Source organism: Maylandia zebra, linkage group LG22, assembly GCF_041146795.1.
Source record: "Maylandia zebra isolate NMK-2024a linkage group LG22, Mzebra_GT3a, whole genome shotgun sequence".
Taxonomy (NCBI): Eukaryota; Metazoa; Chordata; class Actinopteri; order Cichliformes; family Cichlidae; genus Maylandia; species Maylandia zebra.
In genome coordinates, this window is record NC_135187.1 from 25,535,241 (window position 1) to 25,556,303 (window position 21,063).

Consider the following 21,063-nt stretch of genomic DNA (forward strand, 5'->3'; position numbering starts at 1 on the left):
TATTGGTAAGATATTAATATGGATTAGACAGTGATGAGACTGAATTAGTTGCCTGGCGATGTCATCCAGACACTTGAAGATGAGATGCAGAGCAAAGATGTGGTGCAAAGTGTGATATGGCATAAATGGGTAAGACAGAGAGATGACAAAGGTGAGGCAAGTGGGAGCACGAGGTGAGGAGATGGACAGGTTAATCTGGTGGCAGAGTTAATCCTCTGGCACGGCTCCCAGGTCTAAAGCTCCTGAACGCCTCTGTATATTCCAGCCTGGGCTCACCACACTGAGGTTGAACCACTGCCAGCACCCCGGGCTGGGCAGTCTGACCCTGGGGCACTGGGGTGCAGATTTCTTTACGGGAGAAGCTCCACTTTTATTTTACCAGTGCCAGGATTCCTGTATGTGGAGGGATAGCAAGTGAATGATTGAAGGTAATTGCATTACTACCCTCCAGCTGGTGCAAGCCAGCTGTAGCCCCCTGCTGTGACCCTGTTATTGTAGAAAAACACCCATTCAGGGGGCAAGAGAATCAAAGTGCTGCATCTTCACCAGCAGGAAAGCAATCCCGGGATGCAGTACTGATCGTTTGTTTGGCACCGAATCCACATTAACTGAGTTGTCCTGAAGCCGTGTTATATTTCATACCCTCTGCAGTTTGTCAGGAAACATTAGCAGGAACTCATCCGCAGACAGATGATGAACTGAGGCGCTGTCAGCTATTTATAACTCAAATTAGACCTTTGTTAGATATAAGGCTAAAGGGGCAGGCAGGAAGAAGGAAGAACTATAGAAAGATGTAAAGGAGTTGAGATTGGCAGAGACAGGCAGGGGAGTGAGGGTACTGGGAAAAAAGTGATGGAGGGAGACATAAGAGAATAAAACTGGAACGGCATAGCTTTTCATCGTGAGGACACAACCTTTACTGTCAAATGCAGCCCCTGTAGCCCTTAGATAATGAGACACAGTGTCAGACACATGCATACTGCTGAAGGCTTCCAGTAGGGATGTAGAAGCTCCACAACTTCAGATTATATCAGTGACCAAGCGGGTAGTTTTAGAATCTATGGTAGAATATGCAGAAATTAGCTCTCTTATATTGGAACATTTTTCATGGGTAGCTTTGTTTTAATTAGCATAAGGAAGCTTTAACTGGGTTTGCACTGGTGGAGTGTGTGCACAAAGCTCCACACGTGTCTGTCTATACTGAGTGAAGTGGGGGGCTGGTCGCCTCCTGAAAGCCAAACTTTGACAGCCGTCTTGCTGGCGGGAGGGGTTCATCATTTGACAATGGGGAGGGAATAGCAATGGAGGGAGCCTGTGTGAGCAAAACAGACACGAGAGAGAAAGAGCAGCGGGGGAAGGGAGGAGGGTATCAGACTCGGGGATAAGGCAGCTGGGCTGAAAGCAGATCTCATTGTGCGCTTGTCCTTCCCAAGTCCCTCCAAGTCTCTGCAGAAGCACCTGCGATCATTGCTGTCGAGCTCTGCCTCCTCAGTCGAGGCATGCGGATCTCAATCGCAGGTCAAATTGACAGAAGGACGACTTGTTAGACTCTGTTTTGCTTTGCTCTGGCGTTTTGAGTGTGGGTTTTGTTATGGCACTGGTGTAGGCATGGTTGTTTACTTGAGGAAGAGCATCCACTCTCTGCTGTCCATCTTCAAGAAAAAGGGTGAGTGCCGACTCACGTGGAGGCTGCAGTAAATCTCTTTAACTTTGCTGTGATTGATTGTTTAACCAAGCTTTTTATCATACTAAATATACCTTAAAAGCAAGTACTGTTTTTTCATTTTAACTGACATCTACCTCAACAGTTCACAAACACACCGATGTGTAAGAATTAGTGTTGAAGGTAATTTGGAGGTCCTGTCTAATGAGATAAAGCTCTTTGCTGACTTTTTGGGGGGGAATCGTATTAATCAACCCAAATCCCTAAACCTCCTGCAGGGGTCTGGCAGAGTATCAGGGAGGGCTGCTTCTTCGGTTATTTGTTGCTACTGGTTAAAGTGTTACATATTTGAGTAATTGTCATGAGATGCTCACAGTTGTCAAGTGGAAGTTTATAGACTAAACTGAGTGTAGTCCATCCTAACTGGGAACCAGTGGGAGCGATAAAGGAAGGAAAAGGAACAACTCACGCTGACCCTTGCTCAGCTAAGATTTTAGCCAATTTGCATGACTGATTTCCCATGGAAATTACTTCCCAGTTCATACACAGTTGTGCAGATTTTCATGAATTTGTGGTTCAGAATCCTAGATGTAGCACTGTGATGTAGCTGCCATCACTGTGGTTAACACAAGAAGGCAAGAAGCCCCAATTTTATCCCACATGCCAAAGACATGAATGTTTGGTCAGTTGATTCTACGTTAGCTAAAGGTTTGTATTATTGCTTTTCTCTCTTTTTGTTTGCCTTGTGATGGACTGGCAACCTGTCCAGGGTGCCTCTTACCCAGTGTCAGCTGGGATCAGCTCCTTAGCTGTCATTTGACGTCGTGCAAAGCAGTCCTGCAGAGAGACAGAGCTTGGTCCAGTTCCCACACAGGAGTCCTGTTTTTGTGATAGTCTGTTTATTTGATCAGTAAGGGGTATGTGTGTTGTAGTTAATATTTCAGCAGGGTTTCTTGCAGCATCCTTGCATGAGGACAGATTATCGGCAGTAATCCCTGCGGGGTTTACAAGGAAGCAAGATACTGCAGGAGATTAGCCAGGCCATAGTTTACTGCCGAGGGCCTGGCCAGACTGGGATGTCTGCACGCCAAACTTGGATGAGGAGACTTAATAAGTGCGCTGCATTAAAGGTGCGCTGACAAACGCACATTCTTATCAGGTGGAAGTGAAGCAAGTTCTCTGTCAAGTTGATAAATGTCTGTATTTATGCTAACACCACTGCTTTCATTGGGATAGTGCAAAGAGTTGATGTCTCACTATTGTTTTAATTCTGAATAATTCTGGATAAATGCTGTTGCCAAAATTAGTAGTTCTGATGTTACAATATGTGTGAATAAAGGTTCTGTCACACAATAGGGTTCCAAAACAAATTGATATAAACTCGATATAACTCCAGTTCTGTGAGTGTGTTGCCCCTGCTCTAACAGGTATAAACCGGTGGTTTTGTGTCTTTGTTGTTAGCTGTGCCATCCCATTGACCTTGCCCTTGAGCAGGACAGTGATGGGTAGACATCACAGTTGTTGCAAGACATGGTTGGAGTGCAAAAATCGTTTTTTATAATATACCTGGACGTTTCAGTGCACGTTACAAAATTAAGACCATTCTTTTTGGTGAATTTCAGGCATTTAAAGGTATAAAATACCAAATAGATTTGACCTTTTACTATTTTTTCTTATTATATCAACAGCTGGTCCCAAGGTGAATGAAGACCAGAAGAGGTTGACAGTCCATTATACAGCCTCGCAGCACTACCAGGAGAATGTTTTCATTGAGGGCAGCAGGCCTCAGTACTTGGAAGACCTGCACACTGAAGCTCAAGAGGGACTCAAGATACAACAGCAGGAAGGTAAGGCACATTCATTTGATTCTTCATATCAATATGACATAACATAACATTTTGTTAGGTCTTAAACTGAAGATTTTTGTATATCCCACTTTATTTAAAAAAAAAAAAAAAAAATCTATGGTTACATAAATGATTGCATGTCTATATAAGAGTGATTGTATATGGAGCTTCAGTTTTTTCAAACTTGTCTGTTTTGATCTCTCAGAACACAAGAATGGAGGGAACTTTCCTGACAGTGAAAGCATTGCTGTAAGTGCCCTAAAAGCTCTGTGGATCATTTTACTCGTTATTCCTCAAAGCAAAGACAGCTACCTAACTACACACCTCTATGTGTGTCGGTGTGTGTGTATCCCTGCAGTCCACAGACACTCTTCATCCGGATGATATCAACTCCAAGGATGGAGATGCATCTCCAGAGTCAAGAGCCAACTCTGGGAATACTGATAGCACAGTAACCTTTGCTGCGATGACTAGACCTGCACTTACCCGCCAAGGCAAGAAACAGCTCTGCTTGTGTGTGTAGAACTTGGAAAGGAGGGATATGTATTGCCTTCATCTTAGAGGAATAGGAGCTAATCATAGTGCCCATGAGAGCAGTTTGAGCTTTGTTCCTGAATTTACTGCTTTATGGTGAATCATAGGTGGGTACTTATTTAGCATGCACGTCTCATTCCAGCTACTTGGTGCCTCTGCAGTTATGGTGTGAAATCAAAGGAGGAGGAACTCGATACACAGACACACACTCATACTAACATACTCTTATGCACAGCTGAAGATTTTTTTTCTGTAACTCAAAGAGTTCTAAACATCTAAAGACATCACAGCAGCTCTACACATCACAGCTGAAGGGGAAAGCGTGCCATTCTGTGTGTGCATGCAGGGAGTCTAATTGGTATTCAGATCATATATTTACAAAAAAAAAAACTTAATTATCAAGAGAAGAAAAGTGCCTAATATATTTTACTTTATATATAATATATTTCACTGCTCCCAGTATTTAAGCACTGTTCTTACTGGCCACTTTTTTGGGTGCACCTGTTCAACTGCTTGTTAAAGTAAGTATCTAATCAACCAATCATATGACAGCATTCCATGTAGGCATGTAGACATGGTCAATATGATCTTCTGAAGTTCAAGTCTCAATCTCTGCTGCCATATTAGGATTAGGAAGGTCAGAATTTGGCATAAATAACATGGAAAGCGTGGTTCAGGTTGGTGGCAGTGGTATAATGGCGTGTTGGATATTTTCTTGCCACACATTCTTGCCCCCTAAGTTCCAAATGATCATTGTTTAAGTACCACAGCCTCGCTGATTATTGTTGCTGACCATGTCCATTCCTTTATGACCACAATGTGCACTTCTTCCAACAACTGGAGGTTGAAATTCCATGTCACAAATCATTTAAAATGGATTTCCTTAATATAAAATTGAGTTCATTGTACTCAAATAGCCTCTAAAGTGACCAGATTTCAATACAGTAGAGCACCTCTGGGATATGATGAAGTGGGAGATTTGCATCATGGCACATCTGCAGCAACTACATGATGCTATCATTTCAATACTGAGCAAAATCTTTGTTTCTAGCACTTTGTTAAATCTGTGAATTAAGGCAGTTCTGAAGGCAAAAGATGTAACTATTAAAGTGTCCAATGAGTGTACAACTTTTTTTAGTCATGCCAGCAATCTGGCCCTAAGATTGATCATCTCCCTTAAATATGTCAGTACATACTGGAAACATTACCATTAATCCTATATAGATATCCATGGCGCCTACATATGTTGTTGAAACACTGACCTTTCCTTGAGTGCCATCATAAAATGTGCATACATATTTAGAATAAGCTGCTGAAACTGGCTGCCAGCTCGGAATATTTAGGCATTAAGTATTTTTCTTAAATTTGTTTTTATTTTTCCAGAATCTGTTATGTATTACTTGAAAAACTAATGACATTTCCATCCATTTTATTCATACTGTTTGGTACTAATTGTCACTCTAATGGGCTACACCAAAAAGTAGAAGATTTTTAACCGCAAACTTGCATCCCATTACTATGCTAGGATAATCATTATAGGCATGCTAGCATGTTGGTGGTAACATCTAGCTTAGGTAGAGCCTTAAAGAGCTGCAAATATAAGAGTAGATTCTTAGGAAGGATTAGCATAAACTTGCTCCTTCTCCCTGGTTGTGGGAATACCTGAAATTTGCTGCCACATTTGTCATAATGACCATAATTAATCACTATAAAGGACAGTCAACAGAATTTCAATTAGCAGTTAGCATGAACATGAGATGGGGCTTTGGCAGTTCTACAGCACAACCTGCAAAGCAAAGAATTCACAATTCAGTTTTTAATGTGCGGCGAAAAATCAGACAAGAATATTGAAGCCTGAAATGTGCACATGTGAAAGTTTTGTTTTTTTACTTACAGGTTCTACATTCAAGCCTCTGAATCCAATCAAAAGACAAGATAAGAGCAGGAAGAAGACCAGGAGAACCACCATCATGGGTATTCCCAACCAGGTCCAGAAAGAACTTGGTACGCTCAAAGTATTGTTCTTTGTTGATGATGAACTAAAACTATATTACCATGTTACTAATGGTGCTAACAGTGATATACCTTTTTCACAGGCCTAAACAGAAACTCCACCTTTCAGCCGCTTGTTTCTACTGAGGTCTCTGTCAACACACAGATCAGTAACAGCCAATCATCAGGTGTCATCACCATTTCTACAGATGATGGGACTCCAGTCGCAAATAAGTTGGGAGCAAGGGTACATGTTTCAGAGCTGGAGGTAAAGAGTTATTCAGAAAGAACCTATTCATTGTAAATAGCTTTGATATATGTTATAAGTTTAATATGCCTTTTATATTTCAAGAATGGTCCACTCCACTCCACTCTAAGCAGGCATTCAGAGGTGAAGAGCTGGTGAGGAAGCATCTCCAGGACCACCAGGACTTTGGTTCCCAGCTCTTTCCCACCTCCAACCTAAGACCCAAGTCTCTTGCAGTACCTGGCATGACAACATCCACCTCTTTATCTCCTTCAATGTTTAATTTCCTCCAGGAACCCCAGGTAGGAATTAAATCAAGCTGTTAGATAAGAAAACTGTCTTTAAATTAGTTGTGTGAACTTTGTTTTTAATTCCTAGTTGATTATTGGCAATTTGTCACATTTACATATGAAACATTTTCTGTTTTCTTTCAGGGGCCAGTGATGTCTATCTCTCCACAGGCCACTTACTTGTCTACAATCATTCCTAATGCTGTAATGCCAGCATCGATTGAATTCATTGAGATTGACCGCAGTACCAGCCGGACTCGTGGCAGCAGTGTCAACCATGGCAGCAGTGTCAACCATGGCAGCAGTGTTCGCACTGTAAGCAAAAGCAGCCTGGCATCTGGGGACTCGGCAGTCAGCCCCTTGCTATCCAGAAGATCAGATGGTGACACTTCCCAGACAAACCATTATCACAATGACTCCACACTGGCCACATCAGCTTCAGGGTCAAACTGGAGTGAGTCAAAGTCTTCTGAGACCATTATTTCAAACTCATCCCCACTGTCCTCCAAGGGTAGCACACAAAGCAGTAACTCTTCACAGAGAGTATGTCTAAATGGGCAAACCAAACAAACTGCTGGGGATCAGGACCTTGTTAGTTTCCGTAGCTCTGTTCATGCGATTAGCAGCCCTAGCGGTAAAGGTGAAAACCTTGTTACAAGACCAGCAACAGAATCTGGTGAATCGGTGGCGGTGGCTGCTGGAGAAGAAGCAAAGAATAAAAAGAAACGTAGCCTTTCAGTTATGAAGACCAAGCAACCTCCAGCACCACCACGTAGATCAAACTCTCTGCACAGTAATAAGATTAGAGGTAACTCCAGGGTGGTTATTGTGGATAACAAAAGTCTTAATGACTCTGCTTCTGGGGAGGTGACATTTACTAGAGAGAATATTGTACCAGAGGATGAGACAAAGTTGGTTTCTACAAATAGCACTAAGATACCCGAAGATGTATCAAACTTCCTTAGGTCAAGCTCTCCAGATTCTTCCACCAATCCTCTGAGTTCTGCTAAGGCATCTTCAAATGAAGATGGGCTATCTCCAGAATCTAGTTCCTCCCTACAGAAAGTTCCACCAGAGGATGGGAAATTTGAACGGACCATTTCTCCATCTAGTGGTTATTCTAGTCAGAGTGGCACGCCAACACTTTCTCCAAAAGGGATCTCCCCAACCTCCCCAGAGAAGCAGAAGAAGAAACCAGTCAAGCCGGAAAGATCAGCGTCGCGAGCCTCATCCTCAGCAGCATCTCCTTCATCCTCAGTTACGTCTTTATCATCTGGAACATCTGAGCTTGCCAATACAGAAGTTTCTGTGTGTAGCTCAAATCAGCCTCCACAGGGATCTTCACCAACTGTTGCTACAAAAGACCTTGCACTGAAGAACAATACCTCAACTTTTAGAGAGGAAGTAAATGAGCTATTGAACATCCCACCACCTCCTAAAGTCAAAGCACCATGTCCTCCTCCTCCAGAGACATGGGTCCACAGCAGACGCACCTTGGAGCTCCTCTGTGGGCCTTGCCCTAATGTTAAACAAAAAGCAGCACAAGTACAGGAAAGCACAAGTAACGACACAGGAACCCAGACTGAAACTAGGAAAGAGATGCAGGTTTTGGATCAAATTCAAACAGCTACAGACAAACCTATCATAGAACTGTCCAAAACTCAAGCAAAGCCTGAGTTACTATCAACAATGCATCCTGACAGAGTTCATGTGGTGCAGGAGGGTAAGGAATATCCAGAACAAGAAACATCTTTCGTCCAGGACAAAAGAAAAGCAAGCGTAGATGTTCAGCAGCAAGAACAGAGTAGTAGCTTTGTAATGAAGGAGCCAGAGAGTCAAGGGACAACTCCAAAGAAAGATCCCCCTCCTGTCATGAAGAAACCCATGACACTACTGCACAAAGGGGAAATGGTCTTGGCGGAGAAGTCAGTGGAGAAAGAGAACAATGTAACGAGTGGCACAGCAGAGGTCACTATATCTGTGGAGAACTACATGTCTTTAGAGAAAGGTGTGACAGCTTTATTTGACGAGAGCAAGGCTGAGATGGACAGAAGTGAAGTCCAGTCCATGCAAACACTTTCAATAGAGGTCCCCAGAATCAATAAGTTTTCTCCGCCACCTACCCCTCCCCCAGCATACCACCCGACACCGCCTCTATCAAGGAAAACACCTCCCTCAGCAGTATCTACACCTCCAAATGATTTACAAAGGGTACAGGAGGAGATCCACATTGTAGAGTCCTCCTGGCCACCTCCACCACCTCCTTTGGAAGGGGACTCTGTATTTGATGGAGTGGATGAGGTTGACTTTCCTCCACCTCCTCCTCCATCCATCATAACCGACAGTGCACCAGATGTGATGGCTGGTTGCGTCACAGAGTTGGGCAACCCTAATGTGCAGACTGTACAGAGTTCAGATTTGCACCCAGTTGTTCCACAACCAGTTATAAACGACACAGAACCAGTGATTGACGTGCAGGTTCCAAAATCTATAGCTTTTGAGGAGATTTCTTCATCTGTTTTAGAGACTGTATTGCCTCCACCAGTGGAATCGCCTCTTATACCAAGTATGAAAAGAGCAGAAAGCCCAGTACCAAACACAGCTGTAGATCCTCCCGGCAGTTTCCAGAAGCGAGGTTCTCTGCAAATTGAAGATCCCCCTGTGTCCATCAGTACTCAGTTTTCAGCTCTGACTGTGCCTGTAGCGCCTCCTCTACCGTCAGATAATTTAACTCATGGAGTTAATTTCAGAAGACATTCCAGCCTAGCAAATCGAGATGCCAGGACCAAGGAGCTCCTCTCCCGCCACAAAAGTGTTCCCATTCCCAAAGAGGATGCTAACATACCTCTTGTCACCCCTTCCCTGCTTCAAATGGTTCGCCTGAGATCAGTCAACATGACCGAAGATCAGGTGCAAAGTCCGCCAGAGGACAAGTCCACAAATGAGGAAGCACCAGTTAAGGATAATTCCCCAGTTTCTATCCAAGGATCTCAAAACATTCCTCAAAAACCCATCCGCAAGTCTTTGTCACTGAAATCTCCCCCTCAGGCCATTAAATCATCCTCTGTGACAATGACCAGTCCTTCAATGCGCTTACAGGAAGCCATACGAATGAAAACTGCAGCAATGTCTTCAAGAGATGGTCTGCCCTCCAAACTGGGTGTGAAATCATCGACATACAGCTGCGTCAGTGACCCAGGAGCTTTGCCACGGAAATCACACGAAGGATATGACATGCACAAGTCTCCAGCTTCTACTGCTAGCTTTATCTTCTCTAGGAGCACAAAAAAGGTTGTCATAGAGACTGCCTCATCCCCTGACGCTCAGGCGAATCTAAAGCAAAGCTTGGCAGCTGAGCTCATGCAAGTGTCCGATCAATCCAAGGCTGCTGTGTTTACATTTGATGGAGTGAAGTGTGATAAAGTTCCTCCACCTGTAGCCAAGAAGCCGACGCAAAGCAGCATCAACTCTTCACCGAGTCTTCTGAATTCTTTGTCAAAGATGGAGGTCAATGTCAAAGGGAATGGAGCAGTAGTAGGAGGAGAACATAGGAGTGGAATAAACCTGTCTGAAACAACAAGTAAGTTTATCATTATATTTGTGCCTTCATTGGTGTTTTTGCTGCTGAGTTTGCAACAGCTTCAAGGTTTGTTCTGTACCAGCATGAATAAATAACTCTTCCAACTCTTGCCATGAAAAAGCAGAATGCAAAGCAGAGGTTGCAGAATAAGAGTCACCTCCGGCACAAGCCCAGTACAGATGCTGCTGGTTTGCCTACAGACTTTTTTTTTCTCCAGTTAAATGCGCAAGCATGTGCTTTAATTAACCGTAACCTGAAGCTCGTGATCATGTCTCAGTAATTCGATTAGATTAGGAAGGAATACTCATCAAGCGTGTTCCTGTAACTGTATTATGGTGATGCTATAATGTCTAACCACCACTTGTCTTCCCCCTCCAGCAACCAGAGTAACAGCGGACACAATTGAAACACTGTTCTGAAAGACTTCTTTGGTGATTAAACAAGAACCAGGCTGATACCAGAGGAACAGAAAAAGGACAACTCACAAGAGAGACTGACTGGCATTAAGAGACATTAACTAAGTGTTTGTGTGCATTTCCTCCAAAAAGCCTTAGCCTGTATTGGCCTTCCTTAATATTTATGCAAAAAAAAAAAAAGTATCACTCCCAATTTCTTAAAATAGCTTTATTCTGGAGTATTTTTCTAAAAATATAGTTTATGTCCTACTGAGGCCCCTCAGGGTGAAGCACTGTACATTGGCTGAATTGCAAATATTTAGCTTGTGTTAGATCGCCTCCCAGAGGTTCCATTAGGTAGTTGTAATTTCAACTCAGAGAAAACGACTTGTCTTCGAAAAAAAAGCATTTCTGTACATAGATGGTCTGTTTCCCCCTCCTCTTGTATTATATATATTGCAATATTGTCTGACAAAAGCATCCACTGTAGGACAGGATATCCATTCCTTACTTAGACTGAGTGAAGAAATTACTGAGCTTAGCATCATTCACGCTTTTTGGTGTGGAAAGCATTTGTCAAAAAGGGATGCCGCATACTTAAGAATTCAGTGTTTTTGTTTTCCCGAGATGCACTTTTGTAAACAACATATGCTAAATAGTTCAGACTTAACAGAATAAAAGCATCTAAATACGGGAGTAGGTGAAATATCAAGTAGATGCTTTTTTTTCTTTTTTTTTTAGCAATTCTTGGGTGACTGCAAAGCCAGCTCATCAGTATCCTATTTATTTATGTGTGATTGTTTTCACCAGTAGCACTGTCAGTCACCTTTTCCTACCAAATATGAAATATTTAAGAATTTGTTTCATCTGAAAACCACCTTTAGGGCTACGACTGGGGTGACTGGCCCTGGAGGACCATTACACTGGAGCAGGATGTCAGTGTTTTCAAAAGCGGACCTATTATTGTAATCCCTGTGAACCAAAAGCTCAGACATCACGCCTCAGTTTCAGATGGCATTTTTTAGTTTTGGATGTTAATGTAAGTGAGAGTGGGGAATCTCAGGCACACAGCACTGAGTACACAGGCCTGTTAAGGAGCAGCCAATCAGGAGAAAGTTTGCTTAAACTGAGGGGAAAGAGACAAAAACAACTTGTTTCAGATGGTTGATGAATTAAAGCCTGGGTTTAAAAAAAAAAAAAAAAATCATTATTATTTTGAACTGTGAATCATGCAAACTACTTCATCCATTGATAAAGACATGCAGCTGAAACTGAGCACGATGGGTCCACTTTAATACATGTTCTGTAACTCTGTAAGCCTTTTTATGGTGGAAAACAAATACAGCTCAATATATTTGCACAAAACTTTCCCCCTCTCAGAATCATTGATGAGTGAATTACACGGACTCCTCACACAGGGTCAAAAAAATCTCTGTTTTGCTGATTATAGAGAAATATGTGCAGTTATTACTTCTATAAATAAAATTTAAGTGTATTAAACTGTTTCCTGTGTTCATAGTTCAAAAACTTTCTCACGGATCACAAATGATATTCTCACTCAGACTTCAACCAGTGTTTATTACACATTAGAGATGATGATGCATGGTTTGATTATAACAACTAATGTTCAGATCTGGATTTCTGTGCAACATTAGTCAAAATACAACCGTCATATAGTACAAGGCATATTGATTTTTAGATACATAGGATGTTGGGAACCCATAAAACTATGCTTAGTAAGCAGATTTGGCAGATTGGCCACAGTCCTGATGTTCACATTTACCATGAAGGCAAACAGTAAAACAGGTAACTAAGGAAACGTTCAGTCCCTTTTAGGAAACCCGAGATATTTTTCATTGGCTACTTCCACGAATAAGCTATAAAGACCAGAGTCCTTTAACTGAAAAGGCCCTTTCTTCCCCCATATGTGTACTAGTAACACTAAACAACTTCAAAGAAAGGAAAAGTAATGAATCAGGTTTTCAGAATTTGTCTAAGAGAGTTTAAAACATGTAAGACACAAGGCATCATGTGCCGTCACTCTTCAGGAAACATCCAGATGAAGCTCGATGCTGCTGCCATGGCGACTCGATGGAAGTACTGTTGCTGTGGCGAGCAGGAGCAGCTTCAGCGTTTGCGTGTTTAACTGATGTTCCCTCCTTTGAGCGTCTTACATGTGATCTGCCCCAGTTTGGTCATCAGCTGCTTGTCTTTCCACTGAGCTACACACTCGTCTGATATCTTTAGGTCAACCTAAAATACCAGATAACACACATGATTTTATAGTCTGTACTTTAAATGTTAGCTCTTTAGTAGAGGGGGAAAAATACAGCGGTTTAACGTTAAACATACATAAAGAAACATACCTGGAGTTTCTCCCACACCTTCTTCTTTGGGTTAAGTCTATCATCTGGCTTGCCTGACTCATACCCTTCCACAAAGACCCTGTCCCCTGGCAACGAACCTTCTGGAGGATCCAGAGGCTCCACCTTTCTGGGCTCGCCCTCACTGGAAAACAAACAGAGATCGGAGGAGTTGGAAATTTAAGCTAAATTTCACTTTGTGCAAAAAAACAAAACAACCCAGCCCCCAAAAATGAAACTCACATAGAGGCACACAGCAGCATGGCTTGAGACTCGATCCCACGCATCTTCTGGGGTTTCAGATTGCACAGCACCAACACCAGTCTGTCCTGCAGGTCCTCCTGTGAAATGTAGGCCACCAGCCCACTGACTACCGTCCTCGGCTCAGGCTCTCCTACATCGATCTTCTCCAGGTACAGAGACTCAGCGTCTGGATGCTACAGAGGGGGGAAATTATTTTTAAGTTCCACAGTGATTATCCAATGATGTAAAAGTTCTGATTATAATGAAATGACAATAACTTACCTTCTCCACACTGAGGATCTTTCCCACTCTGATGTCCAGTCTGGATGGAGCCAGCTCATCGTCCTCTCCTCCACCACCATCTCCTCCTCCTCCGGCCTTAACGCCCTTCCCTCCTGCTTCTAATAACACACAAGTAAGACAGCATTAAGTCTCAGTATGAAGCCACTCCCGCTTTAAGCCACAGCAGCCACACGGTTTGACACTGACTTGTCTTTGAGGGATCAGGATAGGCGTTGCTGGTAAGTTTACGGAGCTCAGGAGACTCGAACTTCTTTCTAATTGGCTCCAGTAGCTCATTTAGTGCATCCTCCACAGAGGCCTTCAGGTCTCCAGGGTGGATCATCTATAAACAGCAGTTAACTACAGGTTAAACCAGAGCTCGTTACGGGAAGACTTCATTGTTCAAATAAACCAGTTAAGGCGTCCTTCACCTCTGCAACGAAGTCCTTCTCCACTTCCTCAAACACACTGTAAACTTTGTCTCCGCCCCACTTTGCATCTCTCTTGATGGAGAACACTGAAACACAACAGTACAAATGATCAACTCATTTGATTATTCAAATTGATTTGCCGAAAAAAAAGGAAGTCTGAAGCCAGGTTGCAGGAAGAGATTGAAAAATTGTTTCTACCTCCTCGTAGAGGGAAGAGGACATATTTGACAAAAGAGAGAACTCCATTGTTCTGGATGTTGCCCGGCTCACAGAAAGCCTTCTTCAGCTTCTTCTTTACATCCTCTTTGGAGTCCAGGAGATCGATTTTCGATTCCTGGAAGCAAAAACAGATAATAAAATGAAGATGGACGGAGTGTTGAGAAGATTTCCCGTCAAAATCTTGAACTCCAATCACTTCCTTCCATGACAAACTAAGTTTATATGACCTTACCTCTTCTGAAGAGCTCATCTTAGCCCCCGTCAGCCCCGGCACCATCGGGTTCATCAGGTGGGCACGTTTAGCGTAGCCGAGAGAGGGCAGGTACTGCCGAACAACACAGGTTAAAAGCTTGAACAGCTGAACGTTATCAATTCTGTACTAGTCTGTTATCACACTTTCACATGTAACTAAATATAGAAGCTGACATGAGAGAAAACCTTAAAATTCTCAGAAAGGTAAAGAACTGGATCTGACGCTCTGATAATAACAGAATAAATGTTCTACATCTTCTATAACAGAAAAACTCGTTTGGCTTTTTGTGAGAGCACCACGACCTTTGAAGCATCAAAGTCAGGCTAACTTCGGGGTTAAAAAAGTAATCCCTACAGCACACTACATTCATAAGCGTGCAGGAAGAGGAAAGTAAATGAACTTCCCATTCCTCTCTGGATGTAATATAATATATACAAATAGCTCAATTATGAATATCCAGAATATCACAGAGATGAAATATATATGACTGACAGTTAACTCTAACCAGTAAAGTTGGTTTATTTGTTACTTTCACTTTAGAACATGTTTAAAAAGGGTGTAACTATTGACTTTGTACTGTGCCTTAGATGGACGAGTTGTACTGGGATATAAGCCACAAGCAGGAATGATTTCTTTTGTCACTCGGTGGTGCATTTGTGGAATCTCAGTCTATCGTTGAACGTGCTCCTGTGACTAGCCAGCACGTCATGGAGTGGGTGGGAGGTATTGTCCACTATTTTCCTCATCTTATATATTATAAGAGATATTTTTATATCTCTCGCGGATTTCCTCCTTCAACTTTGTTTTCATATTCTCAGTTTACTTTCATAGTTTGCAAAGTGCGTGCCGCTTACAGGCAAACCACTACCACACTATTGGCATACAGCTGCTCCCTTTTTAGGTAACAAATCGTCATTGGAAGCTCACACACCGCTCTCGCACTCAGACATAAGTGGGGTTAGGCCATTGCTGCCCACACTAGCAAACAGAAATGCATCACTATATCACCAGTTTCACAAGATATACCAGTGTTATTGTGGAAGGTATGATAAGTCACAGCACTAATGTACTGGATTCAAAGGAATCCAGTACATTAGTGCTGCTAATGACTAAAGAGTCATTAGCAGCTGTGCGCTGCTGGGAGGCTGCAGAGGACTTGAGCTAAAACTAAAGGAAAAACCTCTGTAAATGTGCAAAGGTGTAGGATACCTTCTCTGCCAGAGTGAAAATCTTCCTCTGGTCAACACCTCCAAACTGAGCATCCACTTTCAAATACTCCTCATCCAGAGCCTGAGGGCATGAGGAAAAACACAAGATACGGTTACTGTGAATAATACTAAGCTGTGACACGGACACATCTGAGAAACTTCAACTACTGCATTGTCACAGTGTGATGACACCAGCGTCTCAATTCTATGAACAGCATTACTACCTGTAGGCCGGGGTACAGCAGACCACTCAGGAGAGGATGCTCCACCTGTTTCACCACCTCAGCTCCAGCCTTCTTAGCATCGTGCTCTGTCACCATGGAGGACAGGCGGTACACATCCAGAGTGTACTCCCTGGAAAACATGGTAACACCTACATGTTCAGTATGAGCTGCAGCTACAGGCAAGTTTTAAGAGACTGTAAAGTTGAACGAGTGGATGTCAGATCAGCCTCTGAATCAGCAAACAGACCTGCTGAGCTGGAAGTCAGTTCCTTTGACAAACTTGAGTTTATCCAGAGGCACACTGATGCTCTCCAGCATGGCCTTGATAACCTGCTCATAGTATTTGACCCTGAGCTCCAGCAGCTCCCAGGGAGCTTTCATGTTGTCTAGGTAAGCATGCAAGTCTGCAAACAGAACAGTGACCTAAGGAAAGGTAGAAGAGGGAGTAAAAAGGCTGTTTTAATTTAATAGCAACTACAAATAAAACCATAGTCAGCTCTGCCACACCCACCTCACATCCAGCTTTGAGGAAGTCTGCTATCTTAGACATGGGGACAAAGTAAGCTACGTGGGGTTTGCCAGTGGTTGCTGTGCCCCAGTAAACCCTGAGCGCTCTCTCCTGAAGGACCTGCTTCACCTTCTCCTCTCCAAGGACCTCCTGCAATACACACACACACACGAGCAGAAACATGTGAGTGTGACCTGTATGCTCCAGTAACAATGAGCAGCTGCCTGCGTGTCCCACCTGGAGGTTCCTGGTGATGAGGTTAAATTTCTCATCTGGACTCAGCTGATCTGCCATGGCGCTGGGTACTCCGACTATAACACAAGCACAGTGGTCATCCTCCTGGGGTTCTTAATAAGGGAGTTCCAGTTAAATTGCTTTCGGTTTATTGTTGATCTTGGCTACAGACGGGTATGACTAACATTCGCCTGACTGCCATGTTTTTTTCCACTGAAACAAAACAGTAATGCATATAGATTTTGCGCGTTTTAAAAAATTAAAAATACTGCAGCTCAGTTTGCTGTCTATAAGCCGTATTCATGTAATAAACTTCACTTTGATGCTCCATAGGCTGTGCAGGCTAGCCAATGAACATAACGGTAGTTTTGAAAAAGACGCAATTAACCCAAAAATAAAAATGAAAAAGCACATCTTTCCCCGGTAAATTTGCTAAAATTCAGCATGTAGCCTATAAATTTAGCTAACTTCCACCGATGAATGAAGGATCTAATTAGCGAGAAAACCATGTGCAGCTAACGTTACCTATCTCCTGTGGTTATAATCGATTCAGCTGCTTTTTTCTAATTGCTACATTTTTTTTGTTTATCTCACAGCAATGTCGTTCTACGGTAAAATCACACTGCACAGTAGCCGACTTACCTCAAAACCGTCTCCTTTCAAAGAGTCCTGGGTGAGAGAAACCGGCTGAACGGACCGGTCAGTGTTGCATCAGCGACAGCCTCCGCTCTGCTATCGATTCTAGGCGGAAGTAATCGAGTTCAGAGTGCAGGTCCTACCGGTTGGTAAAACTTTTTTCTTTTTTGCCCTCCAACATCCTTACACTAGGAAATGAGATTTATTGGAAAAACAACGATGATAAATCATTACATTTCATATAATGATCAGAGTGTTAAAAGTTAAGTGTTAAAAGGCTCTGTCCACTTGTTTTTTGGTTTGTTTGTTTTTTTAAGAATTGTCTAATCGTTGTCTGAAACTGAAAGTTTAATTCCTGTCAGAGTACAGTACTCACTTATATTCTAATTTTTTCTTCTACTCTTGTCAAGCATTTCAGAGAAAATCTTGGGAGTGATCAGGTAATTATGATCTAATTACAATTGTGATACTTAATAATTTAAAGACAATGGCAAACAAACTCTTTTTTTTCTCCCAGGGTGGCCAGAGGTTGATGGATTGTTGGGGAAATGCTGGCAATAGTTCAATGCACCAGAGAAGAGTCGCTGACACCCAAGGCAGTAGCAGTAGAACCTGAAAGATTCCTCCTCTTTAAAAAACAAAACAAAACAAACAAAAAACAGTCCTTGTTAGGACTGTAGGAAGCTTTTTACGCACTTTTTTTTTTACGCAAGACAGATATATGAATGAACAGAGAAGCGTTCCAAGTAAAACTGGTCTACTAAAGTTTCTGACATCTGAATATTTGCTTAGACTCAATTCTTTCTCTTGTCAGATAAGTCTAAAGGGCCTAAAGAGTTCACTCTGCCACTTTTAGATCTGTGCTGTTGGAATTTGAATTTCAGTCACCTCCAGGATTTCTTGGGTGCGCTTTAAAAGTGCTCCAGACCCTCCTGTCACTAAGGCACTCGGTGTGTTGTGTGTATGACCAATGTCACCCTTGACTTTTAGTGAACTGTTTCTGGAGCAAGAAAGAGGCGGACCCCAAGGGCGTAGATTTGGCATGAACGGAAGGGACATGTCCAGCGATTATTGAATTGTCCCCACCAATAATTTGATCTCTTCGAGTAAAGAAAAACAAACCCGATAGAAAGAAAAAAAAAAACGATCTGTCAACGTCTCATTCACCCAGTGGTGCAGAAAGAGTCCTACGTCATGTGACAAATATGGCCAATGTGATTGGCTGTGCCTTTCAGGGAGCTCTGTTTAGTTTTAGCAGCGGCAAACCTGCGCAGTGAGGACCTGCAAGGAGGAGAGGAGGATGACAGCAAAAAGGAAGAACCTGGATATAATAAAGTATTTTTCAAAGAAACCTGTAAGTCACTTAAAGTCAAGTTCACTCATAAAATGTGTCCGTCATAATAACGTTACAGGCTATGCTAGGCTTTGGCCCACATCAGTCTAAAATTGTATGTAGCCATGAATAACGTGTTTTGGAAACTAACTGCACAACAGGCGGCACTATTAGTTCTCTCAGTCTCAGAGTAGCATTTCTAATTTTGATTGAAACTGTCAGAGAAAACGGCAGCCTCGAGCAGCCAGGATATTAGTTTACAGAGGCTGTTAAAATTATACGTCTAACGTTAAAATGTTGGTGACACAATAATTTCATCCTAATGGCACTGACATATTCACAGGGTTAATTTTTGAGACAATATATCATGAGGTAGTCATGATTTTACAAATATTCCACCTTGTAGTGCAGTTTGCACAAATTGTTTTATAAATGCACTCACCCTACAAACATTACTGATGAGTCAAGATCTGCACAAATTGACAGAAACACTGAAGCAGCTACACATTTTATTCTTATTGTCATGTTTGTCCTATTTGTCAGGTGACAGAAGAACCAACACAGAGCTCAGAGAGTAATGGTGATACAAGATCACAGGTGGAATTGGATGATGACTTGTTGGTTCATTACTGTATTTGAAGCACATGTGTGACTGCATGTATTTGGAATGTCTCACTGTTATTTATCAGGTGACAGAGGCAGCTCTGCCATGTTGTAGCTCGGACAGAGGTGAAGAGGCGAGGTCACAGGTGACTGACTGATGATTTGGTGCTATAGATTAACTAGTATTTATTATCATAACAATTGTTAGGCTGCTGATGTAAATATATTCATTAGTGTACATTTGACAAAGAATCTGAATTGACATGTCTCACTTTTTATATGGCACGAATCAATGTGTTATTTTATCAGGTGGCAATATGTCCTAGTGCAGTCAGAGGGGAAGAGCCAGGGCCAAAGGTGAGGCACATCAAGCACAGAATAATAATTTTAATCTGAGGATAAAACGCAGGTACTGAGGCTGAAAGAAGCTTCAGTGCTCTCAGAAGACTAAAAAGATGGCTACGGTTAACAATGACTCAAATGAGATTAAACAATGCTGCTGTATGCCATGTCCACCAGGAGAGACTGGACAGTATAGATGTAAAACAAATATGCCAGCAGTTTATCTCAGTTAATGAGAGGAGAAGGCATGTGTTTGGCTCCTTCACATAGTGGACATTGAGTTGTTGTGTGGGGCACCAGTAGCTGTAACAGTAGTTCCTGTTTAGAATAAGAAATCCCAGCTCACTGATTTGATCGGGGCAGTAGTGCCTAAAATGTTGCATAATTTTGCTGAGAGATCTTTTACTTTGTGATAATCTTAGATGAGTAGTTTTATGGACAAAAACCACCAGGTCATTCAGTGTTCCCTTAGTGCTATAACAGGTGTTGGTGCACTATAACTGAAGTAATGTTGTTAAGTCCTTAAAGTCATATTCTTTTATTGTCATGACTGTATTTGAAGCTATTGTTATTTTTGTATGATACCTGATTTATATGGAATATGGCTGAAGTAAACTAAAGCCTAAAATACTTAGTCATTTGTTTAATAGTAATTTAACATTATATAATTCACATACAGTGGGGCAAAAAAGTATTTAGTCAGCCACTGATTGTGCAAGTTCCCCCACCTAAAATGATGACAGAGGTCAGTAATTTGCACCAGAGGTACACTTCAACTGTGAGAGACAGAATGTGAAAAAAAAATCCATGAATCCACATGGTAGGATTTGTAAAGAATTTATTCGTAAATCAGGGTGGAAAATAAGTATTTGGTCAATAACAAAAATACAACTCAATACTTTGTAACATAACCTTTGTTGGCAATAACAGAGGTCAAACGTTTACTATAGGTCTTTACCAGGTTTGCACACACAGTAGCTGGTATTTTGGCCCATTCCTCCATGCAGATCTTCTCGAGAGCAGTGATGTTTTGGGGCTGTCGCCGAGCAACACGGACTTTCAACTCCCGCCACAGATTTTCTATGGGGTTGAGGTCTGGAGACTGGCTAGGCCACTCCAGGACTTTCAAATTGAAGAGAAAATCTCCGTCCCGGTTTCCCTCCAAGGCATGAGCACCGATAAGCAGAGTTTTGTCCTTTCCTTATAAGATTCCTAATTATTCAAAGTAACACTCAGGTATGCCGCTCAGCTGGGTTAGTTACGACGTCGGGAGCAGCTTGGGAGAACAAGGAAACACAGACTGCTTCAGGTTGCCTTCCCAAATCGACTCAAAGGTTTATTTATCATACAACAGCTTATATAGAGGAAAAAGGTTCGTGTGTCAGCAGGTTCTCAGTTCAAACCGGTACAGACCAAATAAGGAAACGTCTTCCTTCCTTGTGAGCAAAGAAGTATCCTTTGTGTAGTTTATCAGTTCAGCTACAATTTATGATCATCCCAGCAAAATACACTCCTAGACATAGAATACAGAGTTCTTTCATTAGTGAATTCTGAAACGAACCACCTGGCCTTTAACAAGCCTTTTTCTAAGAGATAAAGAAGGGAGGATGGGAGTAAGGGAGTGATCTCTGTGGTG

General features: G+C 42.2%; 2 protein-coding genes across 7 annotated transcripts in view; one reads left to right on the forward strand and one right to left on the reverse strand.

Moving 5' to 3' along the window:
• Positions 1-12,048, forward strand: part of nhsl3 (NHS like 3) — a 40,031-nt gene extending 27,983 nt beyond the window's left edge. For 4 of the 6 annotated variants that reach the window (XM_076879168.1, XM_023152494.3, XM_004547758.5 and 1 more), the window contains 8 exons: positions 3,352-3,510; positions 3,716-3,759; positions 3,869-4,004; positions 5,941-6,048; positions 6,141-6,304; positions 6,415-6,585; positions 6,718-10,153; positions 10,532-12,048. In XM_076879168.1, coding sequence (XP_076735283.1) covers positions 3,352-3,510; positions 3,716-3,759; positions 3,869-4,004; positions 5,941-6,048; positions 6,141-6,304; positions 6,415-6,585; positions 6,718-10,153; positions 10,532-10,572 — 4,259 coding nt within the window. In that variant the 3' untranslated portion in view covers positions 10,573-12,048. Of the gene's footprint in view, positions 1-1,417; positions 1,667-3,351; positions 3,511-3,715; positions 3,760-3,868; positions 4,005-5,940; positions 6,049-6,140; positions 6,305-6,414; positions 6,586-6,717; positions 10,154-10,531 lie in introns of those variants that run through there. The other 2 variants (XM_004547761.6, XM_076879169.1) reach the window with 2 other exon arrangements.
• A 58-nt stretch (positions 12,049-12,106) lies between these two features.
• yars1 (tyrosyl-tRNA synthetase 1) lies at positions 12,107-17,304 on the reverse strand. The gene is made up of 14 exons (XM_004547762.5): positions 17,156-17,304; positions 16,517-16,590; positions 16,283-16,429; positions 16,019-16,194; positions 15,772-15,901; positions 15,549-15,629; positions 14,319-14,411; positions 14,066-14,201; positions 13,868-13,953; positions 13,644-13,779; positions 13,437-13,555; positions 13,155-13,348; positions 12,915-13,056; positions 12,107-12,801 (listed from the first exon to the last, which is right to left on the reverse strand). Exons 2-14 carry the CDS (start codon positions 16,571-16,573, stop codon positions 12,691-12,693), a joined length of 1,608 nt encoding a protein of 535 aa, XP_004547819.3. The 5' UTR covers positions 16,574-16,590; positions 17,156-17,304; the 3' UTR covers positions 12,107-12,690.
• Positions 17,305-21,063: the final 3,759 nt, after the last annotated feature.

Coding starts and splice junctions, on each gene's coding strand:
- yars1 (XM_004547762.5), bottom strand. CDS start 16,573: ATGGCAGATCAGCTGAGTCCAGATGAGAAATTTAACCTCATCACCAGG. Junction 14,202..14,318: donor AGATGAGCTCTTCAGAAGAG/GTAAGGTCATAT, acceptor TTTTGCTTCCAG/GAATCGAAAATCGATCTCCT. Junction 12,802..12,914: donor AGGTGTGGGAGAAACTCCAG/GTATGTTTCTTT, acceptor CTGGTATTTTAG/GTTGACCTAAAGATATCAGA.